This window comes from Carassius auratus, chromosome 5, assembly GCF_003368295.1.
Source record: "Carassius auratus strain Wakin chromosome 5, ASM336829v1, whole genome shotgun sequence".
Taxonomy (NCBI): Eukaryota; Metazoa; Chordata; class Actinopteri; order Cypriniformes; family Cyprinidae; genus Carassius; species Carassius auratus.
In genome coordinates this window covers 8,260,354-8,286,250 of record NC_039247.1, presented here as the reverse complement: position 1 = coordinate 8,286,250, position 25,897 = coordinate 8,260,354, and the positions used below count along the sequence as shown (strand labels likewise).

Genomic DNA, 25,897 nt, shown 5'->3' with positions numbered 1-25,897 from the left:
CAACCAATTTTAAGAGTGCATTGCATTAATATTACTACATTTCTATATAAATTAAACTTATTTTGGTGGGGTGAGGACCTACAGTACCTACATGACAAATTTGTAAATAAAGACTTCTACAGTGATACTCATTTGAAGTTCATGGAGCATTTAGGATTTAATATAGATGTTCTTTTAGCTGTTAGGTGCTTTAACAGAGTGCACTAAACACCAATATATCCAAATCCTTCTTATTCTCAGCCTCCTAATGACAGATAACTGCCTACAGAAATCAAATGAAACCTGAAAATGAAGAACAGTGTGTTCACTGGAGTTTAATGTTTGTACAGCCCTTTAGCTGAAAAAAAAAAAAAAACAGCAGTGTGCCACGACGGCAAACAAGAAATAATTTAGCATCATATTTACATGGCAACATAACAAGAGTTCATTCACAGTTCCAGCACAAACGAACATAACATAGATGCAGTGCGGCTGTACATGTGTGTGTTTCATCTTCAACAAAAACTGTGGCCTGTTTAAAGCTGAATTCATATACAGAGAGGCAAAACTGATGCAAGATAAATAATACTCTCAACAAAGACTAGTAATCACTATCAAGAGTGATGGAAAAAGTCTTCGGATGGAAAAAGTTGCATGAAGAAACTTTTTTTTATTTTTTTTCCTTTCGTGTTCCACAGACGATAAATCATCAAACGGGTTTAAACGACATGAGAGCGAGTAAATAATGACAAATTCTTTGATTCGCTGATCTTCAAAATCAATATTCTTTCAGTTCCATGTCATTGCATATATTCAAGCATTCAGCAGCATTGATCCATGCAACAACAGGATAAACCTCATAACAGTTTCACACCAAAGATCAAAAGACAAACAAAAAGGAATTATGTTTTGCATAAAGAAAATTGAACCCATTCTTATGTATTTGTTTAAAGCTTGTGACATTACTTTCAAGTGCATTTTAAGCAGTTTAATTGTATTAAAATATAAAAAGTGCATTAATAAAAAACTAAACAGTCATGCATAAATTAAAGGAAGTTCAATAAATATGGCTATGAAATATGAATACTGAAAATATAAATAATGGGATAATATTTGTATTACACCAATGAGAATTTGAGGGTTAAATGTGTTTAATTGTCATGAAAATAATATCAAAAACACTAAAAATCCTAAAAACAGGCTTAATTTTCTTTAAGCAAAATATTATTGAACTAATTTTGTTCTAATCATTTTGGGGTAAGATGTGAAATGGCATCGAAAATGTCAAAAAAGCAGTGTTTTTGTGAGATGGGCTGAATGGAAATAAGCCTGTGTTTTAAAAATGCTATTGTCTCATTAATGTACAAAGGACACTATCAGATGTGACTAACACAAACATTTTGCTTTTGCACAACATGTTTCAGCTGGTTTAAGTTGTGAAAAAACCTTCATTTGACAGGAAAGGCCTAATAATCTGTTAATACTTAAAGCCCAAAACAAGCTTTCATCAGTATAAAACCACTAAAACAGAAATCCCTGATGTTAGCGAGTCACACAAACCTCCTTCAAGCAGCATCATCGCATCATAACATTAACCAGAGATAAAAATCACCGTATGATTAGTCTGTAACTAACCGGCTCTTAACCAGTGAGTCTCATTAGCTGGTTTAGGTCTTCATCGGTGGTTTGTTTTGTTACAGCTCTCTGTAGGAGCAAATGCACGTCCGTTTGGCTTTTTATTATTATATGCTACAGGCTGCATGATTTCTCTTTCACATTGAAACTCACTTATATCAGCACAAAAATCCCATCTCGAGCTTCTGATGTCCTTCAATGTACTTCACTGAAGCCACACAAACACCTTGAGATGCAAAAGTCTCCACTGTGAAGACATGATGGAGCTGTAAGGGTCCAGATTCACCTGTCTTCCCACTGTACCACATACTAGTGTGCACACCTCCACGTCCGGCTCTGAAACACATCCTGATGTTAGATGTGTCCGTGGGGCTCGTGGAGGGTCAGCGGATCAGAGCGAGTCCTTTTTGCTCTTTCTTCGTCCTTTTGCTGAACCAAACACGTTCTTCTCGATCTCTGTAGGCCTTCGGCACTTTATAAATGTCTTCAGAGTTACACAAGTCTGTTTACTCAAACGTCATGAGATTCGCTGGTATCTACGAGAGCAGAAAGAGTAGTTCTCAGTAGCTGAACAATGACACAACGTGCTGCATTTTTAAAAAAAATATTAAATACATATCAGGTAATATAAACCTATGCACTAACATTCAAAAGTCTGGGTAAGATTTTTGTGTCTTCTGCTCACCAAGACTGCATTTATTTGATTAAAAATACAGTAAAAACAGCAATATTGTGAAATATTATTTCAATTTAAAATAACTGGGTTCTATGTGAATATATTATAAAATGTAATTTATTTCTATGATCAAAGCTGTATTTTCAGCATCATTCCTCCAGTCTTCAGTGTCACATGATCTTCAGAAATCATAATAATATGCTGATTTGCTGCTCAATAAACTTTATTTCTGATTATTATCAATGTTGAAAACAGTTATGCTGCTTCATATATTTATGTGGATTCTTTTATGAACAGAAAGTTGAAAATAACAGCATTTATATGAAATGGAATCTTTTGAAACATTATTAATGTATTTACTCATTTTAATGCATCCTCTTTGAATAAAAGCATTAATTTCCTTTTTTAAAAAACACAACAAAAATCTTACAGACTTTTGAACAATGGTGTATTTATATTGTGCACGTACATATGTATATAAATAAATCTAAAACACATATTCAAACAATAAAATATTAAAACATTACCCTAAGTGTTCATAACGTTATACCATTTTTGCATTGATTCCAGACTTACAGCATCATTCATTGGTTATGAATACAATACGGGTGTCATTATTGTGAAAATAAATATTTAGTTCATGCTCTCCCGTCCTATCAGAAGCTAAGTGTGTGGAAACAAGTGAATCAGTGATGATTGATACCTGAGGTCTTCTCCTGCGACAGGTCTCGTCCAGGTGTCTGTGCCACATGATCGCAGTGAACCGATCACTCGTCTGAAACTTGTAAACGTTCCCTGAGAAACACAGGCATGTGGATACAATCATATAAGAATGAATAGATTTGTCATGTAAAAGCACTACAGGTTTACCTTTGTCAGGATGGCTGAGCTGAAAGATGTTGGGTTGAGTCGGATCATCCGGCAGCACCACCATCCAGCCCACAACACACACTTTCTTACACGCCGAAGACTTGTACTGTGTGTTACACACAGTGAGATTACAGCAAAGGTCAAATTACTCGTTTTTCATCTTAAAAAATTAAATATGTCTCCATTAATGTTGCCATTTTTTATTTATTTACAATAAACTTGAATAAAGTGTATTTATTTGTAATAAAAGTACAGAACTGCAGTGAGATTCATTGCATCACTCACATGTTTCCGTTCTGTGGCTCGCAGGGCTTTGGATTCGTGGAATAAGAGAGTGGAACCAGAAAGTGTGATCCAATAGCGCGTCCACGAGGAGAGCTGACAACAAAACACCACACGACACACAAACATGATGCAAACTCAACTCAGATCCACATGCACTAAACTGGGAAACACTCGCACTATATAAAGATCCAGGGAAATTACTGTAGCTCAAACAAGAGAACGTGGTGCAAACATCAATGTTCAAGCAGGGAATGCATGCACTGATCAAACGTTTACCTTTGGATAGAAGCATCTGCTAAATGCATAAATGTAAATATAAAGAAATCCTGGTATTTACATTAATTTTGTATTTTTTTGTTTTGTTTTAGATGAGGAATGATCTTTTTTAGATGTTTTGTGTTTGTTCGTGTTGACCACTAGATGGAGTCCTGAGTCAAATATTCTGTTCATTCAAAGCCACAGGGGACACACACCAGATTTTTATTAAAAGTTGTTTGTTCAGGATGCTTTTAATATCTCTTGAATGTCATGAAACCTTTACCAAATATTTAAAATATATTCTGGGCCTCTTATAAACATGCAATCTTCAAGCTGACATCTATAGTACAGTTTCTGGAGCCGTGAAAGTCATGCATGCATCAATTCAAAGCAAATGCATATATTTATATACTGAACATTGGCAAATATTTAAACATTTTTGTTCCCTTCCTGTTCACCTTGGGTTTCCTGCCCTCCTTCAGCAGGGTTTTCCTCTTCAGCGGTCCCTGCATCGTGACTCCTCCTGACTCTCCATGAGCCAGACTGGACTCTGCTACTGACGGACTGCACAGAGGGAATCACATTAGCCCAACACCTCCTCAAAAACAACAGCAGCCCGTGTGTGTGTATGTGTGTGTGTGTGTGTGTGTGTGCTGTTGCTTCTCATAGCATGTAATGAGGCCTCAGAGAGCAGATGTTCCTGCTCACATCTGCTGAGGATGTGATGGAGCTGCTGGAGAGCTCATGCTGAGGTGAAGTGTGAGTCTGAGAGAGTAAAGAGAGCGCTGATGCAGGACAGAAAGGTTCCCTTCACCCAGAAAACACCCGAACACATCGTCTCTGCTTAGAAACCTATGTAGGATGCATTTTCATATGCACACTCTCAATATAAAGACAAATGTAAACTGTATAATAATACAGCCTTTAAAATATTCTATTCGTGCCAAATTCCTCAAGTGTGTTACTCCACATTAGACGTTAAAATGTTTAGAAGATCATTTAAAATCTGACGTTCCAGTTAAAACCTGCACTATCAATCAAATCCATTGTTTTAATACATTATGAATGGCTAGAAAATCAATCATTTTTTATTATACCATCATTATATAATCAATGTTACTCTGTCGAGTCTCCTCATGTATGTCACGCATTGTTTTCATCTTCATTCAACTACACAACACAATCAAAGACCCTTTGAATAAAAGCCTTAAAAATCATCTTTTTCAATCTTCCAGAGGCCACAGACACCATATGATTTTAAAGGCAGTTTTACATTTGTATGTATAAAGAACTCATTTATAAAGTTAAAAAAAATATTATTATAAATATGTGTATTTGGAAAATAGACTATAATCCTGTACTGCATTATTTAAATAAAGTTTTTTTTTATTTTTTACAATTTTTATATTTATATTTTGATTTAAAATCTCTTTCTTAATATTTTTTAATCTGCTTTAAAATCTGATTTAATTATATTACATTATATAGTTTTTCCTACTCACTTTAGTTCTGTACAGTTTAGATGCATTTAAATCATTTTTTCCATTTTTTTTATTTTTAATCAAATTCACTCATTCATCTAATTCATTAATTTTTTTAATCTATTTTTTATGATATATATATTTGAACCTAATTCTTATTATTTATTTTAATCTCATTCATTTCTTTATTTTAATTTCACCTAATTGTTATAAATGTATTTATTTATTTATTTTTTAATAAATAATTTGGTGTGTAATCTTTCATTTTTATTTATTTTTATATTTGTATTATTTGTTTACTTCAACCTAATTGTGATTGTTATTGTTTATTTTAAACAGTTTCCTCATTTAATATCTTTTTTTTTTTTTAATGTTTCTACAGAGCCTCAGTTTGAAAAGCCCTGTGCTAAATGAGTGAATGTGAATGTAAATGAGAGGATCTCTATCTGAATGCTGTCCATGTAGAGTGTCACACTAGTTAGGATGCTGAAGGAAGCCGTCTAGGTAGACAGGACAGGACGGTGGGCCGTAAACTAGCTGGTTAGGTTCTGGAACGGAGCCTTTCTCTTCTATAAATACAGTAATTCTGTACGATAAACATCCTGAAATGATGGCAATCTGATGTCTGGTAAAGAGAGAACAGATGGCGGACATGACAGTCTTCAGAATAAACCAGAAAAGAGAGTGAGACTGGAATGTTAAAGAGGAGACGCTCCATGTCAAGACAGGTGAACCCATGCCCCAGAGGAATGGAGGAGGTGACCTTTGACCCTGGCAGGGGTTTGTACTTGTGGCCATGGCTGCGTCCTCTGGGGGAGCTGCGGAGAGGAACCCTCCAGTTAGGGCCCAGAGTCGCCTTCATGCGGCCCCTGTTTGCACATTCACTACAATGAGTTTGACTGATACTGACACTACACTCAAACCGGTATTAAGGCCTACATTTCTCTATTGAATTCCATATCAAATTTTCATCCATTTTATTTCACAGTTTTAAACTAATAAACTTAATGCGATGCACGTTTGTCAGTCATACATGTTAAACATGTGTTAAACAAGAAACAGGTCAAATTTCTGCACTCAAAAAAAATAAAAAGGCGTACTTTATTACAAATTTTATGCATATATTTGAAATAATTCAAATGCTGTGGTTTCAAAATGCATTAATTCAAATGGCTTACAATCAGCAAAAAATATTAAATAAATAAAAAATGGAAGCTTATTTCTATCATAAAAAAAGTTTAATTGTAACATTTTCATTTGAAAATTCTGTCTTTATATAAATCAGAATTGCATTTTAAATTCAGATTTAAATCAAAATTTACGTCTCTTAATTCAGACTTTTTTTTTCTCAGAATTCTGTAAAAAAACCTTTTTTTTTGGTCTCATGGAATAAAAAAATTAAAACATAATTGTGCATTTTTTATTTCACAATTCTGAGTTTATATCTTTGCAGACTTGTGAGAAAAATTTGCCAAATAGAAAAGTCAAAATCATGAGATAAAAAAATCATAGTTACCTTATTTATTTATTTTGATCCCATTTCCATATAAGTCTGTTTACTGTCTTTGCAGTTAAAAATTATGAACATGGTTAAAACATGGATAGCTGTAGAAAAATCACATAAAAATCGAAACAATTTGGATATTTTTTGATGATAAATAAATCTGGTTATTGTGAATTTAAAATTATTGTGCATAAATCTAATCGGTTTAATTTATGTATATATTAGTTGACAAATTTGCATCACATTCAGTTTATTAGTTTCAAATGCCATACATAAATCTTACATTTGGACCTAAATATATTTTGAGCACATACACTGACTGATTGAAAAAAAATATATATATATATACGGAATCTGTGCAAATGTTAAATATGTGGATACTTCACATAATGAAGACTCACTTTCTCTTTTACATGCAATTCAAACATCACACAGTACAGTGATGACTCAACTTAAGCACAATTTCACAGCTCATATGATTTGTGCACAATATCCCAAGAAATCAAATGTTCCAAAACATAGAACTTGTGCAAACTGAAGACTAGTGCAAAGTTCTGGTGCTTGAAAGCTCTTAGTCACTTTCTGCTTTTATTGCATGGAACAGAGCAGCTTGAACATCAGCTAAACATTTCCTTTTGTCTCAGACTGCCAGGCCAGGAAAACCTTTCTTTTCTCATTATAGTTGTGTTTTCCTCTAGAATGACCGGAGTAAGTCATACTAAAGCTGCAATGTGATGTTTAAACACAAACACATGATAAGACAGACAGAGTCTCACCTCTCGAGTCCTGGAGGAAGATCATCACACAACGAACTCTGACTGCTGCCTGAGAAAACACAAACCAAAAAAACCTCACAACCGTTTCATTAGCACAAAGACATTCCTGCGGCCGCACTTAAAACAATGAAGACATGCAGTTTTATCAAAGTGTTATTTTAATAACTTCATTAGAAGTCGACAAGACAAAATAATTTCGACTTGTCTCTCATTTCCTTGTAATAAGGAAGTGCACTGGGTCAGGCATTAAAAAACACTGAAAGCCACAAGACTTCATTGCATGAGTTTGCATGGGATTTGTGTGGTAGAAACACTCAGTATTACAAAGTTATATTTAGGCTTTCAACTCTGTTCCCATTGCGACATAATGGCAGTTATATTCCTTTTGCACAATGCATGCAAGACATGCAATGATTCCAGAAATCTAACGTCTATGCTTTATATCTGCTTGCATATCTGCTTGATTGCTTATAATGTCACAACATGCAAAATGCAATTGTCTCCAGCTCTAATCTGCTAAATGCAACTATAAGGCATGAAGATATTAAGATATAATGCTGTAAACTTCAAGATTTTCTGTAAAGGTGCTTTGAAACAATGTGCGTAAAAACAACCATACAACTAATTCATGTAAGTGCTTTAACAATAATATAAAAGCTTCACGTTTCATGTGCTGGTTCAGTTAACTTCCAAGTGCATTACTCAAAACCATTTTTTATGTATTTCTGAGGGCTAATTCTAAATGATTTTAAGCAGTAATCAATATCATGCCACAGAGATGCACTAAACCCGTAACATTCCTTTGATAGGATGTGCAGGGCTTTGGTAAAGCGCCACAGCTTGAGCTGATACCTATCGAGACGCCGTTGGACACAGATGAGGTGTGTGGGTTGTTCCTCGCTGGACTCTGGGACTCCAGGAAGCTGTCGTCCAGCAGGTGACGTGGTTTCTCTATGGGGAACGGCGCACTTTTACTCTCCACCAAACTGAAATGCCACATCATACTGCGAGAGAGAGAGAGTCAGAAAACCATCATGAGGCATGAGATTGTGCAACACCACGAGTAGAGTGTGTTTGTTTGAGTGCTGCATATTTGACATTTAGTATACAGTTACACTAACACTCAATTTTGAGGTTGGTAAGATTTTTTTACGTTTTTGAAAGAAGTCTCTTTTGCTCACCAAGGCTGCATTTGATTAATTAAAAATTCAGTATAACAGTGATTTTGTCAAATATTTTTACAATTTAAAATAACTTGTTTCTATGTGAATATATATTGTTTATTTCTGTGATGCTCCGCTGTATTTTCAGCATCATTCCTCCAGTCTTCAGTGTCACATGATCTTCAGAAATTATAATAATATACTGTTTTGCTGCTCAAGAAACATTTATGATTATTATCAATGTTGAAAACAGTTGTGCTGCTTTATATATATATAAAAAAAAAACTGAGATACAGATGATGGATTCTTCTAAACCTATTTCCTTTTTTTTTTTTTTTACTTAACATAAATTAATAAATGTTAAGTGGAATTAAATATAAAAAAATAAACCTTTTGTGTTAATTAGTTGCCTAGATTAACTAGATTTACTCAAATACTAAAACTAATTAAAACTGGGTAGAAAAAACAACTATACAGGTTTATCTAAGGGCTTTTGTCTACTCAGCTCCTTCTGCATGGAACTTTTTGCAAAAAGACTTGAAATTATCTGAACTCATTTCCTTAAATGCTTTTAAGTCCAGATTGAGAGAACCTGAAATGACCTGTTTAAATTGCAAATGTTTTTAATTATTTGTATTGTATAACTTTTATAAATGTAATTGACTGTGTTTTTGCTGCCTCTTGGCCAGGACTCCCTTGAAAAAGAGGTTTTTAACCTCAATGGGACTTTCCTGGTTAAATAAAGGTTAAATAAAAAAAATAAAAAAAATCTAGAGATTTATAGAGGTTAAAAAGAAAATGATAAATATAAAAATAAAAACTAATCTAATATATTAATAAAACTACTATAGCATCTCATTTACACTAAAATAGCAAAACAGTCCCACCTATATATATATATATATATATATATATATATATATATATAAAATTATGGGTTTTATGGAATAATTCATGAAGTGCAATAATAATAATAATAATTAAAATCTTCACATTTATGCGTTAAATCTTCCAGAAAGCTGGGCCTCTGTACTTCAAAATGCATGACTTTAAATAAATTATATTTATTTTGAAACTGAGGCATGATTCAATATAATTTGATGAATATAGAGTTTAAAGAACAGCATTTAATCTTTCCCATTTTGATTAATTTAATGCATCCTTGCTGAATAAAATAATTATTTTCTTTATCTGAAATCATACTGACCCCAAACCTTTGATCAAAATACAGTATGTAAGTGTGTGTGTGTGTGTGTGTGTACATGTAAAAAGAGACAACACAGACGTGTTTCCGAGGCTGTGGCTCTTCCTGTGGCGTGGGGGCAGAGGGGTGGGGATGTGAACCCCCACAGTGGTATCAGGGCAAGTGGGCCGTCGCTTATACCTGACCAATAAAGACAACTCAGACGGACCTGGACGAAAGAGAGAAAAGCAGAATCAGTTTTCTCTGATTGTTCTCAGCCACTCAGTGAAACATAATGAGAGAAAAACACATGGAGACTCTGTCAGAGGAGCCTCTGCTTTAGCAATCACAGCCACAACACAAAGGTTAACATTCTCTGGTCCTCTTCAGCTCAGTCCTGAGAGAGGAAAACACAGAGGATCCCCAGAGGAACAGCATCCACATGTTGCTGTCCGTGAGTCAGTGATCTTTTAATCACATGCTTTCTGAGCTGAGACTCTTCTACTGCACAGAGTAGCTCTATATCTTTAGTGAACAAGTATTTTAGTACTGTTTATATACTATTATAGAACTTATTCATATTTTGAATTAACCCTTTATTTTTATTTAAATGTTTTTAGTTTGCATATTAGACTAGGTATTAGCCATTTTATTTTTGTATTTGGTTTTGATTCATTATTTTATTTCAGCTTTTTTTCCCATTTAGATGGTTATTTTAATATTATTTATATAATATTATATTTATAAAATTTGAGTTATTTAAATTTTCAGATTTAATTTTTGTATTAAGCATTATGTTGTATGCTTTTGTCAGTTTTTGTTATATTAATATTTATATTTAGCTTTCATTTATTATCAGTTTTATCCTGTTTTACATTTACATGCCGATAGTGTAATTTTCGTATCATTTATATACTATGGTATTTATTAACATTCTAAATTAGCTTTTATTTTTAAACTTTTTTATTTTAATTAGTAATTTTATGTGCTTTTCTCATTTTATTTCTATTTAGCTTTCATTTAGTTTTAATATCATTTTGCATTTAAATGGCAACAGTGTCCTTTTAGTATTATTAATATACTATATAAATTATAGTATTTATTCATATTTTGAATTAGCTTTTTATAATATCCGTCTTCATTTTAATATCAATTTGAGTCTCAGTGCATTTTTGCCATTATTATTCTTTTTAAAATCTTTTTTTTTTTCTTTTTCTATTTGGTGTTCATTTTTTTTTTTTTTTTTTTTTTTTTTGCAATTTTAGTACTTGCTGTTGAGGCAACATTTCTAATTTTCATTTACATTTTCTTTTGGAAAACCATTAGCAATGCGTAGAATGAAGGAAGTTTTCTTTTAGCAGTACTATACTTTGGCATGTTACTAATGATGCAGATGCAGTTCAGCTTATTTATAAGTGCAGATATGCATTTAGCAAACGCTTTTATCCAAAATAGAGCATACATGTATCTGTTATTTGTGCTAAACGGAAAAGTCTGAACAGTTTACAAATTCGCATCGATGACTTAAGCGATAGTTCATCCAAAAATAAAAATTCTGCCATTCTGAACAATGACTTTCTGCAAAAATATATTTTTCGTTTGACACAGAAAGACAGTCATAGATTGGAAGCACAAACTAGTGTGAGTTCATGTTTGGGTGAACTATCTCATCGCATGAACCAATCAAAACATGCGATCCCAGAGACTCAAGGGCTCATTACAGAGGCCTACACAGTGGACGGAAATATCTTCAGGCATCATGGGAAAGTGGAAACAATGTAGGGCGGCATGCTGAGACACTTACACACAAGAAGACACATTTAATGGAGCGACTGGAGCCTTACACACTGATCAGTCTGCTTTACACCTTATTAAAGGTTCTCATTAAAAGCTTCATTAATGAGTCTGACTACCAGCTCATGAACTGAACGCCACATTCGGAGCGGATATTCCATCTGACAATGAAAGCTGCATGATGGGGAGAGATCTGATTTGAAGCAGATGTTCATGGAATTTTTAAGTAGTATCAGCAATTAAATATAAAATGAAACATGTTATTTGTGGTATGGAGCTACGCTTGTGTCTTTTTTAGGCAATCAAACATACTTGAGAGCAACGTGAGCTATATGGTAAATAAAAAAGATTGCAAATAAAAAGTCAGTTTTCTATTGCAATAAAAAAACAATATTTACTAAAAGATTTGAATGCAAACTATTTCAAAATGTGTGCATTTAAAGAAAAAATTGAACTTTATAAAAAGTATCTGTAAAATAAATGACAGATTTTTGCTTCTTGAGTTGCTGGGCTCTCAGCACTTCAAAATAAAAGTCCCCTGCATGACATTTTTGGGTCTTAAACTAAAAAAAGAAAATAATAATAATTAAACAATGGCTTATATGTCAGCTTGACCACTACAAAAATTAACTCCATACTTCAATTCTTTGCAGTTACAGTAGAAAATGTCCTCCATACATTGAACTGTGGTGCTTTTTGGGACACCCAGGATCGAATCCGACCGTTGTTATGTCCTGATTTAATCTCTAATTCATAATTTCCTGCCTTGAAACAAAATGTGGCAAAAGACTATGATTTTCAAGCTTCAGAGGGAAAACTGGCAGCACTCGGGGAAACTACAGAGCGGCTGCATCTCTTCCAGAACTCAAATGACTTTCTCAAACTGTGTTTGCACAGATATTATGCAGGTTCTACTGGAAAGGCATACATTATTAAATAACTAATATTTAGAGCATAGGTGACACTGAATGCAATTGCAGGTCAATCAATTGGCCTCTCACCTTCATAGGACATTCTGTCTTATTTTGTACTCAGCTACTCCAAAAAGTTTACCATGCTTTAAAAGTCAATATTAAAGTACTCAAGTGACTCCAGTGTTTAGTACTTAAACATTTAAGACGTTGTTAGGAGAATAATGTTTTCTAAATGTGTTTGTCTGGTGTCTTCTGCACCTGCTGACTCCAAATCTCTCTTTACTTTCCTCTATTAAAAGTGAATGTCAGACACACTTTGAGTTTAGCAGTACATGTGATGTTAGTAATCCATCTGGCCCAGTCTATACGCGCTAATTCATATTTTTAGCCACATGTTCCTGTGTGTGGGTCAAACTGTACGTATGAAAACTAAACTCTTTTTACAACTAAATGAGAGATTTAGGTGACGTTAAAGCCTTTTCTCTTCACCAAGGCTGCACTTATTTGATCAAAAATACAGTAAAATCAGCAATATTGTGAAATAATATTTCTATTCAGAATAACTGATTTCTATTGTAATGTATTTTCAAATGTAATTTATTTTTGTGATCAAAGCTGTATTTCTGCATCATTTCTCCAGTCTTCAGTGTCACATGATCTGCAAAAATCATTCTAATATGGTGATCTGCTGCTCAAGGATTCAAAAGAAAATATTTTATTTGAAATAGAAGTCTTTACTGTCACTTTTGATCAATTTAATACGTCCTCGTTGAATAAAACTCACCCCTTCACTTTTGAATATTAGTGTATGCACAAAACCAAATGATGACAGGGAAACACAGTGTGCAGAGCTGAGAACAGCATCCAGAGCAGCGCATGTGAGCTTGAGACGTCTCTGTCATGGGTCTGATTGTGATTAAGATCTGCTGTTACAAACATGAACGTAACCGGCTGCTTGCAGATAATAATAGTTTCTCCGTGATGCATTTGAGAAATATTGTGCATGTGTGTGACACAGAGCAACAGTTACAGTATGTTCACACACAGCCTGGACTTTCCCATCTACACATCTGTCTATCAGTCTATCCATCCATCGTATTATCGTTTTATCATCCATCCATTCTTCTATTGTTCTGTCCATCTATATTTCTATCTTCCTTCCGTCATTATATTGTTCTGTTCAACTATCTTTCTATCATCCATCCATCCTTCCCCTCTACTGTTCCTTCCATCTATCATTCTATCATCCATCAATCCATTCATCCATCCATACATTCTTCTATTGTTCTACCCATCTACCATTCTTTTATCCATCCACCCATCTAATGATCTATCTATCATTCTATCATCCATCCATCCATCCATCCATCCATCCATCCTTATATTGGCTTAACAATCCATCCATCCATCCATCCATCCTTCTTTTGGTATATCCATCCATCCATCCATGCATCCATCCATTCTTCTATCTATCTATTGTTCTATCATTTATTCTATCGTCCATCCATCCATCCATCCATCCTTATATTGGTTTAACAATCCATCCATCCATCCATCCATCCATCCTTCTTTTGGTAAATCCATCCATCCATCCATGCATCCATCCATTCTTCTATCTATCTATTGTTCTATCCATTTATTCTATCGTCCGTTCCATCCATCCATCCATCTACTGGTTTATCCATCCATCAATCCATCCTTCTAGTTTATCATCCCTACATTAATTGGTTTATCCAGCTATCATCCATCCATCCATCCTTCTTTTGGTATATCCATCCATCCATCCATGCATCCATCCATTCTTCTATCTATCTATTGTTCTATCATTTATTCTATCGTCCATCCATCCATCCATCCATCCTTATATTGGTTTAACAATCCATCCATCCATCCATCTTTCTTTTGGTATATCCATCCATCCGTCCATGCATCCATCCATTCTTCTATCTATCTATTGTTCTATCATTTATTCTATCGTCCATCCACCCATCCATCCATCGATCGATCCATCCATCCATCCATCCATCCTTCTTTTGGTAAATCCATCCATCCATCCATGCATTCATCCATTCTTCTATCTATCTATTGTTCTATCCATTTATTCTATCGTCCGTTCCATCCATCCATCCATCTACTGGTTTATCCATCCATCAATCCATCCTTCTAGTTTATCATCCCTACATTAATTGGTTTATCCAGCTATCATCCATCCATCCATCGTTCTATCCATCTATTTTTCTTTTCATCTATCATTCTACCATTCTTCTAATGATCTATCTATTATTCTATCATCCATCCATACATTCTTCCATCCTTCTATAGGTTTAACAATCTATCATCCATCCTTCTATTGGTTAATCCATCTATAATTCATCCTTTCATCATTCGTTTATCCATCTACCATTCTATCACCCATCCATCCATCTACTGGTATATCCATCCATCCATTCATCCATCCATCCTTTAATTGATTTATCCATCCATCATCCATCCATCATTCTATCCATCAATTGTTCTTTTCATCTATCATTCTACAATTCTTCTCATTATCTATCTATTATTCTATCATCCATCAGTACATTCTGCAATCCTTCTATTGGTTTAACAATCTATTATCCATCCTTCTATTGGTTAATCCATCTATCATCAATCCTTTCATCATTCTTCTATCCATCTACACCCATCCATCCATCTACTGGTATATCCATCCATCCATTCATCCATCGTTCTATACGTCTATTGTTCTTTCCCTATCATTCTATCATCCATCCATTCTTCTTTTGTTCTATTCAACTATTGTTCTTTTATCCATCCAGTGTTTTATTGTTTTATCTAATGCTAACATAAATTCAGTAGTGTTTAAAAAGCATCCTATGAACACGTAGAAAGAGCAGAGCTGGAATCTAGACGACTTGGACATTGGTTTTGATCGGTCTTACATCATACTTCAGACTGGCTTTCATACTTCTGATGACTTTACTACGATTCTTGAATGTGAGAAATGGTCATCATAAAGAGAGCGTAGGTGTGTCTGAATGGCTGTTCCATGTTTTGCTCTGTTTCTGGCCTGAGTGTCGTGGCAAGATCTCATGTCCTCGGCTGGATGTCCTCACAAATACATCTATCAGGTTACATAACAGCCAGCCACCCTGAGACTTTAGGAAAGACCTTGTCCCCCCAGTCCTCCACGAGGCCATATATATACACCAAACAATGCTTCCTGTCACGCACTGGCATTCGAGAATAAAATGAAAAGGAAAAAATGACACATCAAAAGCCAAACGGTCCCAGTCTCCCAGACCGCTGTGATATATTACACTCGGTCAGATCATCTGGTGGTGATATTTAGATGGACATGATCCTTCATAGGGGAAAAATGTTGACGTCTTTATATAAAAATGGAAAACTTTCTGACTACAAATGTTCTAGACGTTCACTTCTGGGCTTGGAATGAGAGTAGACGTTGTATAATGACAGTATATAACGTACAATATTTACAATATACGGTTTTGAGCAGTTCAAAGAGGACTAGAAATCCACACCTACTGTATAAGTTCATTACATGGCTCACATTCACACATTAAACGTTCAGATATATGTGTTATAAAGTAATCTCATTACTGTTTTTGGCTGTCTATAAACCAAAAGTACCTCAATTAGAGGAGTTAATGATTATGTGGTGATATAGCACATTAAGCTAATCGACTATTGTTTGTTCAATCTCAGCACAAATGTGCTCATGTAAGCAGTAGGCCAAAACACACAAGGTAATTCGGGCTAGTACAAATTTTGTGAACAATTATTATAATTATTACCAACCATAGTAAATTCATGGTAAACTAAATCCCTAAACAAAACATTAGAAAATATGTAATTATACAATCTATGATGAAAATTTTGATAAAAATAAATGAGTATAGTTTAGCACTGAGCAATTTAGTTTTTTCGATTATGCCAATTATTTATGAATTATATAAAACTTTTTTTTTTTAATCAGAGGAAGTATAATTCCAAACAGTCACTGTTGTCTATAGGATTCAAAACTTTTAAATGCAAGTAACATATAGTAAATTAAATTATATATGAGGTATTATATATTATATATATTATATATTTTCATTTATATTTTTAGGAAAAAATGAATAGTTATATTCGGCAAGGATGCATTAAATTAATCAAAAGAGACACTAAATAAATGTATATTTACTAATAAATGTAATTAAATAAATGTATATTTAATTTATGTTACAAAAGATTTTTGCTTCAAATAAATGGTGTTCTTTTGAATTTTGTTCATTCCTCAAAGAACCCTGAAAAAAAAGTATCCGAGTTTCTATAAATGTATTTTTTTATTAATTATTTGGCATAGTAGAATGATTTCTGAAGGATCGTGTGACACTGAAGACTGGAGTAATGATGCTGAAAATTCAGTTTTTTAAAATATATTACAGTATAATAATATTTCCCAATATTAGTGTTTTAATATTGTCGCTGGAGCTTGAGAAGGTCGTTCAAAGCATTGCTCAATGCTCCGGTTCATCTCTGTTTTCTGGCCTCAGTGAGTGATGTCTGCATGTGGAGCTGTGATGTAGATCTGCACTACTGAGATTATAAAGGCTCCGTCGAGAGCCATTCATGTGCTGTTTGTTTTCTCAGACTACATTCTCTTCCCTTTGCCCTTTCAATCAGTCAAAGAGGACGCAATGGATGCTGGGGGAAAATAACTACAACATCTTCTGTACTACAGTTCAGAATTTGCGAGTCAGTAATAGATTTTTTTTTTCATTTGTTTTGAATAATAGCGTATGATTGGGCCTCATGGCAAAAAAATATATTTCGACAACAAAATGAGGTAAAGTGTAGAAATAATGACTTTAAAGCTGTTTTACCAGCAAAATCTTCTTTGGATGTGGCCATGCGCGGCGAGCTGTTCCCTGGTTCAATTTTCAGAGACAGTCTGTAATGGAAAGACAAGCAAGAGTCTCACCAAAAACACTCCACAAGTTCCATGAAGCTTCAGGGTGGTGCATGTAAAATTTCAAAAGCAATTAATTTTTGGCTGAAAGTACGGGGTTTGCAGATGAATTTAGTTGAATCGGATCTGCCATAAACACAGAAGAAGACATGTTAGTGAAATCACCACATCATTTTACCCTCAACACACAGTGCCACCTTAAACACTCAAAATGTATTTTACTGTAAGAGACGTCACTTTTAATTTAAAACAAACATATAATGGAAAACAGTATTTTTTTTTCTTGCTCTTTTCTATTAAGAGAACAAAGTGACAAAATCGTCTTTTCACATTAAAATCCACCCACATAATTGTCTAGAGCCATTTTGGCTTGTGAATGGTGCTTGATCATTGCAGATTTCTCTCCTAATTCAGATCACTTTTTCATTGAAGAAAGCAATATTATGGATTATGGATTCATATTTTAGCTGGAAGCAACCGTTTGATGTTAAAAAAGCCTTGTTTCTTACAAACACACAGTTTTTGGTTTCTCAAGACATTAACTGATGGACTGGAGCGGTGTGGATTATTGTGATGTTTTTATCAGCTGTTTGGACACTCATTCTGACGGCACCCATTCACTAAAGAGCATCCATTGATGAGACACTGATGCAATGCTACATTTTGGATGGCCTAATGTGAGGACATTTTCAGCAAATTTTCATTTTTGGCTGAACTACTCATTTAAAAATGTTGATGTACTTTGCATATGACAGCACACATTTACATATTAACACCTACATTCAGTAGTCTGCAACTTAACCTGCCCTGATGAACAACAGACGATGTAAAATGTAATCACTTGCAAAATGCCTAGAGAGACTAGAAAGATCATACAACACTAAGCTGTAACCATTTCACCTTTCAAAAGCTGTAAAATCACTTATAAGCCTCAGAGGGGATGTAAAATATTCATGCATGCATTTGGTTTTTCTAGTTGTGTACTTGACCTAAAGGAGACACTGAGAAACCCAAGCAGGATCTGCCGGGGCTGATAACATTTCACGTTTTTATAGGGGACCAGTGGAGACTCGCTGTTAAAAATTCAATAAACTGAACTGCAGTCTCTTATTTCCATAACATCAAATCTGATTTGACATCCAGAATGCACAGAATATGCAAAAATAGTCTTTAATGGTGTTGTGGCATGATGGAGCATTTAAAATAAACACAGCATGCAGCCAAGTTTCCGTCTCTCAAACAACAAGCCAAGGTCATGGGTTCAATTCCCAGGGAATGAATGAGTTGAAAAGAATATATATATACTTATATACTTTATTCAAGTTATATATATATATCACTTGAATAAAGTTACTGTAGATAAGTGTCTGCCAAATGCATAAATGTAAAAAAATGAGTATAATTTATCAACTACTTGTCAGTCTCAACAAAAGTATAATTTTGGTCTGAAGTTTTGCTTTGAGCAAACCAGGGTTATTAAAAAGGGTTATTAAAAAAACAACATACAAATTTTTTTTTTCCATTATATATAAAAAATAAAATAAACTTTAACTATAATGAAATAAATATATAAACCTTGACCTTATTTTATGTCAGATAGTTGCCGAAATGACATTTCTCATTTTCGTTTAACCTGGAACTAAAACTGAAACAAAAAATCTATAAAAATAATTAAATAAACAAAAACTACCAAACAAACAAAAAAAAAAATTACAAAATTTAACTACAACTTTCTTACCCCAAAATATGTAATAAAGTTATAATAATAATATTATATAATATATATGTACAAAAATGCATCGTTAAAATACATAAAAAATAATTTAACATAAGGAAATTGAAAAGTTAGAGTTCAAATATAGAACAGTTACATTATCTGTTATAAATAAAATAAATCTGAGGTCAGGGATTTGTTCAGTCATTTATTAAGCTGTGGTACAGTCAGTTTACTCATCTTAAATGCAGCTACTGGACTTTTTGTTTTCTTTCTGACATTTATGATTAATAGAGATCAATTATTGTGTGTTTGAAATAATCAAATCATTAAACACATCTGCAGAAATAACATCCTAAAACCTCCAGGAGAATGAACCGGTTTAAGACCATGGGCACACTGAAGAAAAAGTCCTCATTAAACAACACAAGACAGACTGAAAGTACTGATGGCCAAAGAACCAGATGAAACAGCCAAAAACAGCCACTCCATAACCTGAAACAGTGTTCAAGGGATTGGTGAAAGAAAAGATCAGATTCTTTCTGAATAACACACGGTTTTAGGGAAGTATATTGAGAGTCAGATAACAGGTGGGTGTGGAGAAATCCCTTGGGAAGCACTAATGACAGCAATCAACCATCCACTGCTAATTTGCACATAACAGCATTTCTCACTCACAACAACAACAAAAAATTCACTGAAGTTGAGAGTTCAGAAACCAGACCATGTCAAACTATTCCTCACCGTAACAACACCACAGTTTAAGGCCTCAAAGACGAGCTCCTGTGCAACGGCTGTTTCCACACGGTAGGAAGCAAAATGATGCGACAACACAAATTATAAAGCAGCAGCACCACATGCATCCACTGCAAAAAAAAAGCCAATCCCAGAATGCACTGGGACAAGATTGGTGTGAATTTCTGTGAGTACTAAATAATTGCACTACAACAAACAGACAGCAAGTCTAATTCAAAAAAAGATTGTTTCAACAGATTTCTGCCACGGAATTAAAAATCTAAAAGGTTGCTTTTTTAAAAGTCAACTTTTTATCTCACTTTCATTGCATGTTTTTTTTATATCTCATAATAAAGACTTTTTTTTCTTGCAATTTGGTGAAAAATCCCATAATTGTGAGATATAAACTCAGAAGTCCAATAAGAAGTCAAAATTCTGAGATGTAAAGTCAAGATTCAGAGGAAGAAAAAAATCTAAATTACGAGACGTAAATTCAGGATTCTGAGAAAAAAGTCCAGATTGCGAAGTGTAATCTCCAAATTCAGAGAGAGCGAGAGAAAGAGAGAAAAAAACTAAATTCTAAAATGTAAACTCAGAATTCCAAAAACAAAAACAAAGAATTGCAAAATTTAAATTCAGATTTCAGAGAGAGAAAAAAAATCTAAATTACGAGACAGAAATTCAGAGCTGAGAAAAACTCAAATGAAAAAAAGGTTCAAATTATGACATGAATTTAAATGTGAGAAAAAAAAGTCTGAATTGTGAGATAAAATGTCGCAATTACCTTTTAACATTTTTAAATCTTCGGTGGAAACAAGTTTTCATAATAAATATGCAAAGCATACACAGTACATTTGAAATGATTTCAAACTGCTCATTCATCAGCCTCTGTGTCTGGTGTGTGAAGTTCATTTTCCACCCTGGAGCATGTGCAGTGTTTCCAGACCTGTGGACCTGCAACACAAAAGCCCTCGAGCCGCCTGCGTCTTTCATGTGCTCAACCCATCCAGAATGCTGGCCACGGGTCAGAAAGTGAGACGGCGACCGCTGACGAGGGAGCAAGCAGCATGACGTCAGTCCCAGATGGACTTCAATAGCACACAAGGTCATAACGGGGTCACAGATGAAACATCACCATGCAGACCACAAGAGAACCGCAGGCTTTCATCCAGATTTGGAGCTGAGCCCGTCTCACCCGCTATAAAACAGAGCTGGAAACACCCTGGAGATTTGAGATACGGCAAACCACAAATAACCACATCACAGACGCTCAAGAGTCCCTCTCTGTCGAATAAACAAAGATGGAAGAGCTACTTTAAAAATGAGTTCATCTCCAAATGACTTGATGCACAACAACAGCTCTGAGATTTTAACCAAAGCTATTATTGTCGGTCTTTTTTAATGTGACTTTGGTTACATGTGTAGCTATCATGTTGTTCTTATGCCATTATAACATCAAACAACACACAATTAGACATCAAATATTTGGATTTCTGCACTGTACTGTCTTGTAACGTTGTGGCCAGTGGATGAAGTTTTGCTGACATACCAAGAATGGCTTTTGCTAGTTTGGATGTTAAAATAAGTTGAAAATGACAAATAAAAATCTGTACTGCTTCACACTAAATGCAGCATCGATTACAGCAAAAAGCGTTTATGAATTTATAGCTTAAATATCCATTTTAAATAAAACTTAACTTTATTTGATGAATATAAACTTGCACAAAATAGAATACATATATTTTCAAAATGTAAAAACCTAACTTTAAATGAAAAAATAATACATTTGTATAATATATAAAATACAGATATTTTCAAAATTAATATAAAATTCTAACTATAAATGAAATATATATACTTTTATAAAAAACATATTTTTTCCCCCATAAATATGTAAAAACCTAAATTTTTATTTTAAATGTGCATAATATAAAAATACATATTTAAAAAAAATTAAATGATTTTAAATGATGAATAGAAACTTTCTTATATGCAAAATTCATAATTTTCAATGACATAATTAAAAACAATACATTTTCATAAATGTAAAAAAAAAACTGACTTAAAATGGAAAATATTAATTGTTATAATAAGTACATTATATAAATACAGATTCATATAATATAGAATATTAGTAAAAAATCTGCTAAAAATTGCAAAACCTAATTTTAACTTGTATAAAAAAATATACGTTTATATGAAATTTTGTCAAGTAAAAAATGACTAGCTCACCAAAAAATTCTTATTGGTGAGCCCTGAGTTCCTTTCTCTCGCTCTCTCTGTGTGTGTGTGTGTGTTTTTTTTTGGGTTACACATCACCATTTTAAGCCATTGTTTCTCTCCGAACCTGTGTATAAGACATGATGTGTGATGGATGTATTCCCTGGGACTGCATACGTGAAACTGAAGAACTCCGATTAAAAAGACATTTACTGATCGTCCATCGTCAGCACAGGATCCGCTCCACATTCAGCGAAGCGAGTGAAGCAGAGTAAATAATCATTTCAGACGAGCTCAATGAAAGAGTGATGCTGGGAAGTGTTTACGTCTGAGATGAACAGTCACAGGAAGCAGAGAAAAAAAGACACTGCTTCTCAGACAGGTGCCAAAAGAGCCATGACACACGAGGCTATTGTTTCAAATCTCTGCTAAAGCTGACTTCTTATTTCATAAACAACACAAGACAATATTTCATAATTTAGTGCTAATATGATTGCTTCAGCACACAAAAGCCTTTCAGCAGGGGTGAAATCAGGATGTTGGAGTCATGATGGCGTTTCCTCTCCCATGGCTAATGTTCTTCTGATTGACTGTGTGCTAGTAATTACAGTCGAGTGTCCCACAGATCATCACTCATCCCACAGCATAAACAAGGCTTTTTTTAACTCGCTCGGGTGAATTGCTAATTTACAAATTCACTTCACAGCTGTTCGTGATGGTATGAGGTGGAGAGGAGAACTTCAGAAGTTCACATCGAAACAGAGAGAGATCTGCTGCATTCTTACCTTGCATCTGGAATGGGACACTAAAACGCTAAAACGCTAAAACGCTGCTCGTCCCTCTACTTAAAGAGACCCCTCTCATTAAAGGAGTCATATGACGTTGCAAAAAATTTATATATTTTTGTGTATTTGGTGTAATGAAATGTGTAGGGTAAAAACAAACAAACATTATTTTCCATATAACATACATTATTGTTTATCCTCTATGCCTTGCCTTTCAGAAACACGTAGATGTTTCGCTCATTCGCGATCTGGATATTAAACGAGACAAAATCAATAAAACCCATTTCAAACGAGGCATTTGTTGCATCCAGTGGCGACACAATTACTGATTATAATGACTTATAAGGTCTTTTTATTCGGAGAAGCAACCAACCGAACGTTACTCTACACTGCTCAAAACTTGCGTTTTGAATTATCATTGACAAATTATTTTTAAGACTTTTTCAAACCCACAGATTTTAATTGCACAGACAAAAAAAACTAAAATAATAATAAATTGCACAGACCGAAATATCCTTCAAAATATCTTCTTGACTTTTATTGAATAGACACAAAAAAGCACATGCATTTGCAATATGCAATATCTTCTTTGGTGTTTTGAAGAAGCAAAAAAAAATATATATATATTTTGTTTGAAATATCCCTTTAACTCTGATCAGAAATTGAAGATAATAAAAAAGGTAATTGTGACTTTTTACACAGAAGAAAATTCAGAATTGCAGGACATAAACAATAAGAAATAAGAATTTTAAAAAATATTGTTACTTTTTCTTGCTATTTTTACGTTTCTCATAATTCTCTTAATTTTTTCTCATAATTTTTTTATTTAATTTTTTGCCACAGAATAAAAAATAAGCCCACAGCAAGTTTAAATCTCAAAATTATTATATTTCTCCTCAGAATTGTGAATTTATATCTTGAAATTCAGTTATTTTTTTCTCAGAGTTGCAACACTTTCCAAATGATGAGATATACATCCAGAATTGTGAGAAGAAACCATTAAACCAGGTCATTTTGACTCTAATCACAGCATGACTGTGAGGTTCTGCCAAATATATGATCGTAACGAATAACAGAATTCAAATCAACATTAAACTTTGCTAAAAAATAATGCAATTACTGCAATTTAAACAACAATACGGCCAAAGAACTGTTGGATGCTGTTTAACATGAAGTAAATAAATAAATATTAGGGGTGTAACGGTTCACAAACATGATGTTTAGTACAAATTTAAACAACAGTGCTGGCACAGATTTTCTGGACGCTGTTGTACAAATAATACACGCTTTATGTTTCACCACCACCAAGTGAATTATATGATTTGGCACGACTGCATAATAAGGATTTATTTCTCATCTAACTGTTGGTTCCACCATGTGTTTGGCCTAAACCCTGCTGAGCAAACTCACAGAACACCCAGTGATTTTAATAAAAACACATTACATTTGTTTAAAACACTATTTAATGGCACAATCAAAACGTCTAAAGACTGTAACAGTTTCAGTACATTTATGTGATGACTATTCTGCTCATTGTGCCGACCACCCAAAAATCGAATCATGCTGTTGCTTGCCTATAAATGCAGTGACCTGTGAATTCAGATGCCTAGGGATATCACCCGTCATATCGCCACCAGAAAAACACAAATGCATTCATCTGCTACGCATTAAATCATCTGAGCAACAGCTTGCCCTCGCTTCAGGCCTCTACTGATGCCATACAGTACGTTCTGCTAAAATCCTCATGCCGTTTGAAGCAGGAGCTACGCTGTAAATACAGCCCCTTTGCATTTTACCTTTGAGACCTACTTACTTGAAATTGTCGTCTTCCACGAACTTCTGAAGCTCCTCGATGTAGCGAACAGACATCAAGTACTTCTGCACATGCCGGAGGGTCACGAGGTGATCTGTGAGGAGGAAGTCCAGGGTCAGATGTGTGCATGTATATATACACAGGTGTAACTGAAATCTCCCTACAGATTTCACGACTAAATATCCGGCGAAGCTGACTGAGAGCTGATGAACTGACCGTATGTGCAGGACATCTGGAGGTCAGAGATCACGCGCAGGATGTTGTTCATCTGATTGGTTCTCTGCTGGGTCTCAATGATGCTGTCAGACGCAGGATAGGCCGAGTCGATGTAAATCATGTCCAGCAGGTAGATCCCTGGGAATTAGAAACCGAAGAGAGACGGACTGTAAGTGTTAATGTTATTTATGGATTCACTGATATGGACATTTAAGCTTATATAATAGTAATAATTTAATGACCCAGGATGATGACTCAGCTGACTGTACATTATCTGGCTTATTTAATGGCTACTATATATATAATTTTTCAAAATTATTTAAATAATTTACATAAAATAAATGTAATAATTTATTTTTAATTATTTAAATTTAAATAAAATATATTATGTAAAAAAATTATTTAGTAATTAATTATTTATTAATTATTTATTTTAAATTATTTAATAGAATCTAAATAACTTTTAACAAATAAATGAATACATTTTATTAATTTAAACAATGTGTTACTCAGAATATGACTACGTTGATACTGTATCTGTACAATCATCTGATAATACAGCAGAAATACTCTATTAACTTGTGATAAATTATTCCAAGTCGAATAAATAGATTGTGATAAAGCATAAACACACACAGTAAACAGTGCATTACCTCAGTCAAGCTGGAATACACTTGATAAGTACTGACTAACAAGATCCAGATATGTACTGCACGAACAAGTGAACACTATTAGCCTTAAATTATCCCGGAATGCATCATGATTTGAGGAGAGGCAGAAATTACACATCTGCACGGCATTTACAATTCGATGTTTTCTAATCTTCTATTTGCTTTCGGCAAGTTGGTCTAAGAGTACTTAGTTTCTGATAAGACAAGAATCACTAAAGTGAAGATCTGAGGAGGGCATGCTTGGGTCGTA

General features: G+C 34.0%; 1 protein-coding gene across 1 annotated transcript in view; it reads right to left on the bottom strand.

The window, feature by feature from the left end:
- Positions 1-1,754: 1,754 nt before the first annotated feature.
- The window catches only part of LOC113073341 (ras-specific guanine nucleotide-releasing factor RalGPS1-like), a 105,894-nt gene continuing 81,751 nt past the window's right edge, over positions 1,755-25,897 (bottom strand). Inside the window, exons 9-20 of the mRNA XM_026246268.1 lie at positions 24,977-25,114; positions 24,761-24,854; positions 17,408-17,475; positions 9,913-10,039; positions 8,317-8,468; positions 7,465-7,513; positions 5,973-6,053; positions 4,162-4,267; positions 3,446-3,538; positions 3,161-3,266; positions 2,994-3,085; positions 1,755-2,150 (exon numbers count right to left, since the gene is read on the bottom strand). Coding sequence (XP_026102053.1) covers positions 2,121-2,150; positions 2,994-3,085; positions 3,161-3,266; positions 3,446-3,538; positions 4,162-4,267; positions 5,973-6,053; positions 7,465-7,513; positions 8,317-8,468; positions 9,913-10,039; positions 17,408-17,475; positions 24,761-24,854; positions 24,977-25,114 — 1,136 coding nt within the window. The 3' untranslated portion in view covers positions 1,755-2,120. The remainder of the gene's footprint in view (positions 2,151-2,993; positions 3,086-3,160; positions 3,267-3,445; positions 3,539-4,161; positions 4,268-5,972; positions 6,054-7,464; positions 7,514-8,316; positions 8,469-9,912; positions 10,040-17,407; positions 17,476-24,760; positions 24,855-24,976; positions 25,115-25,897) is intronic.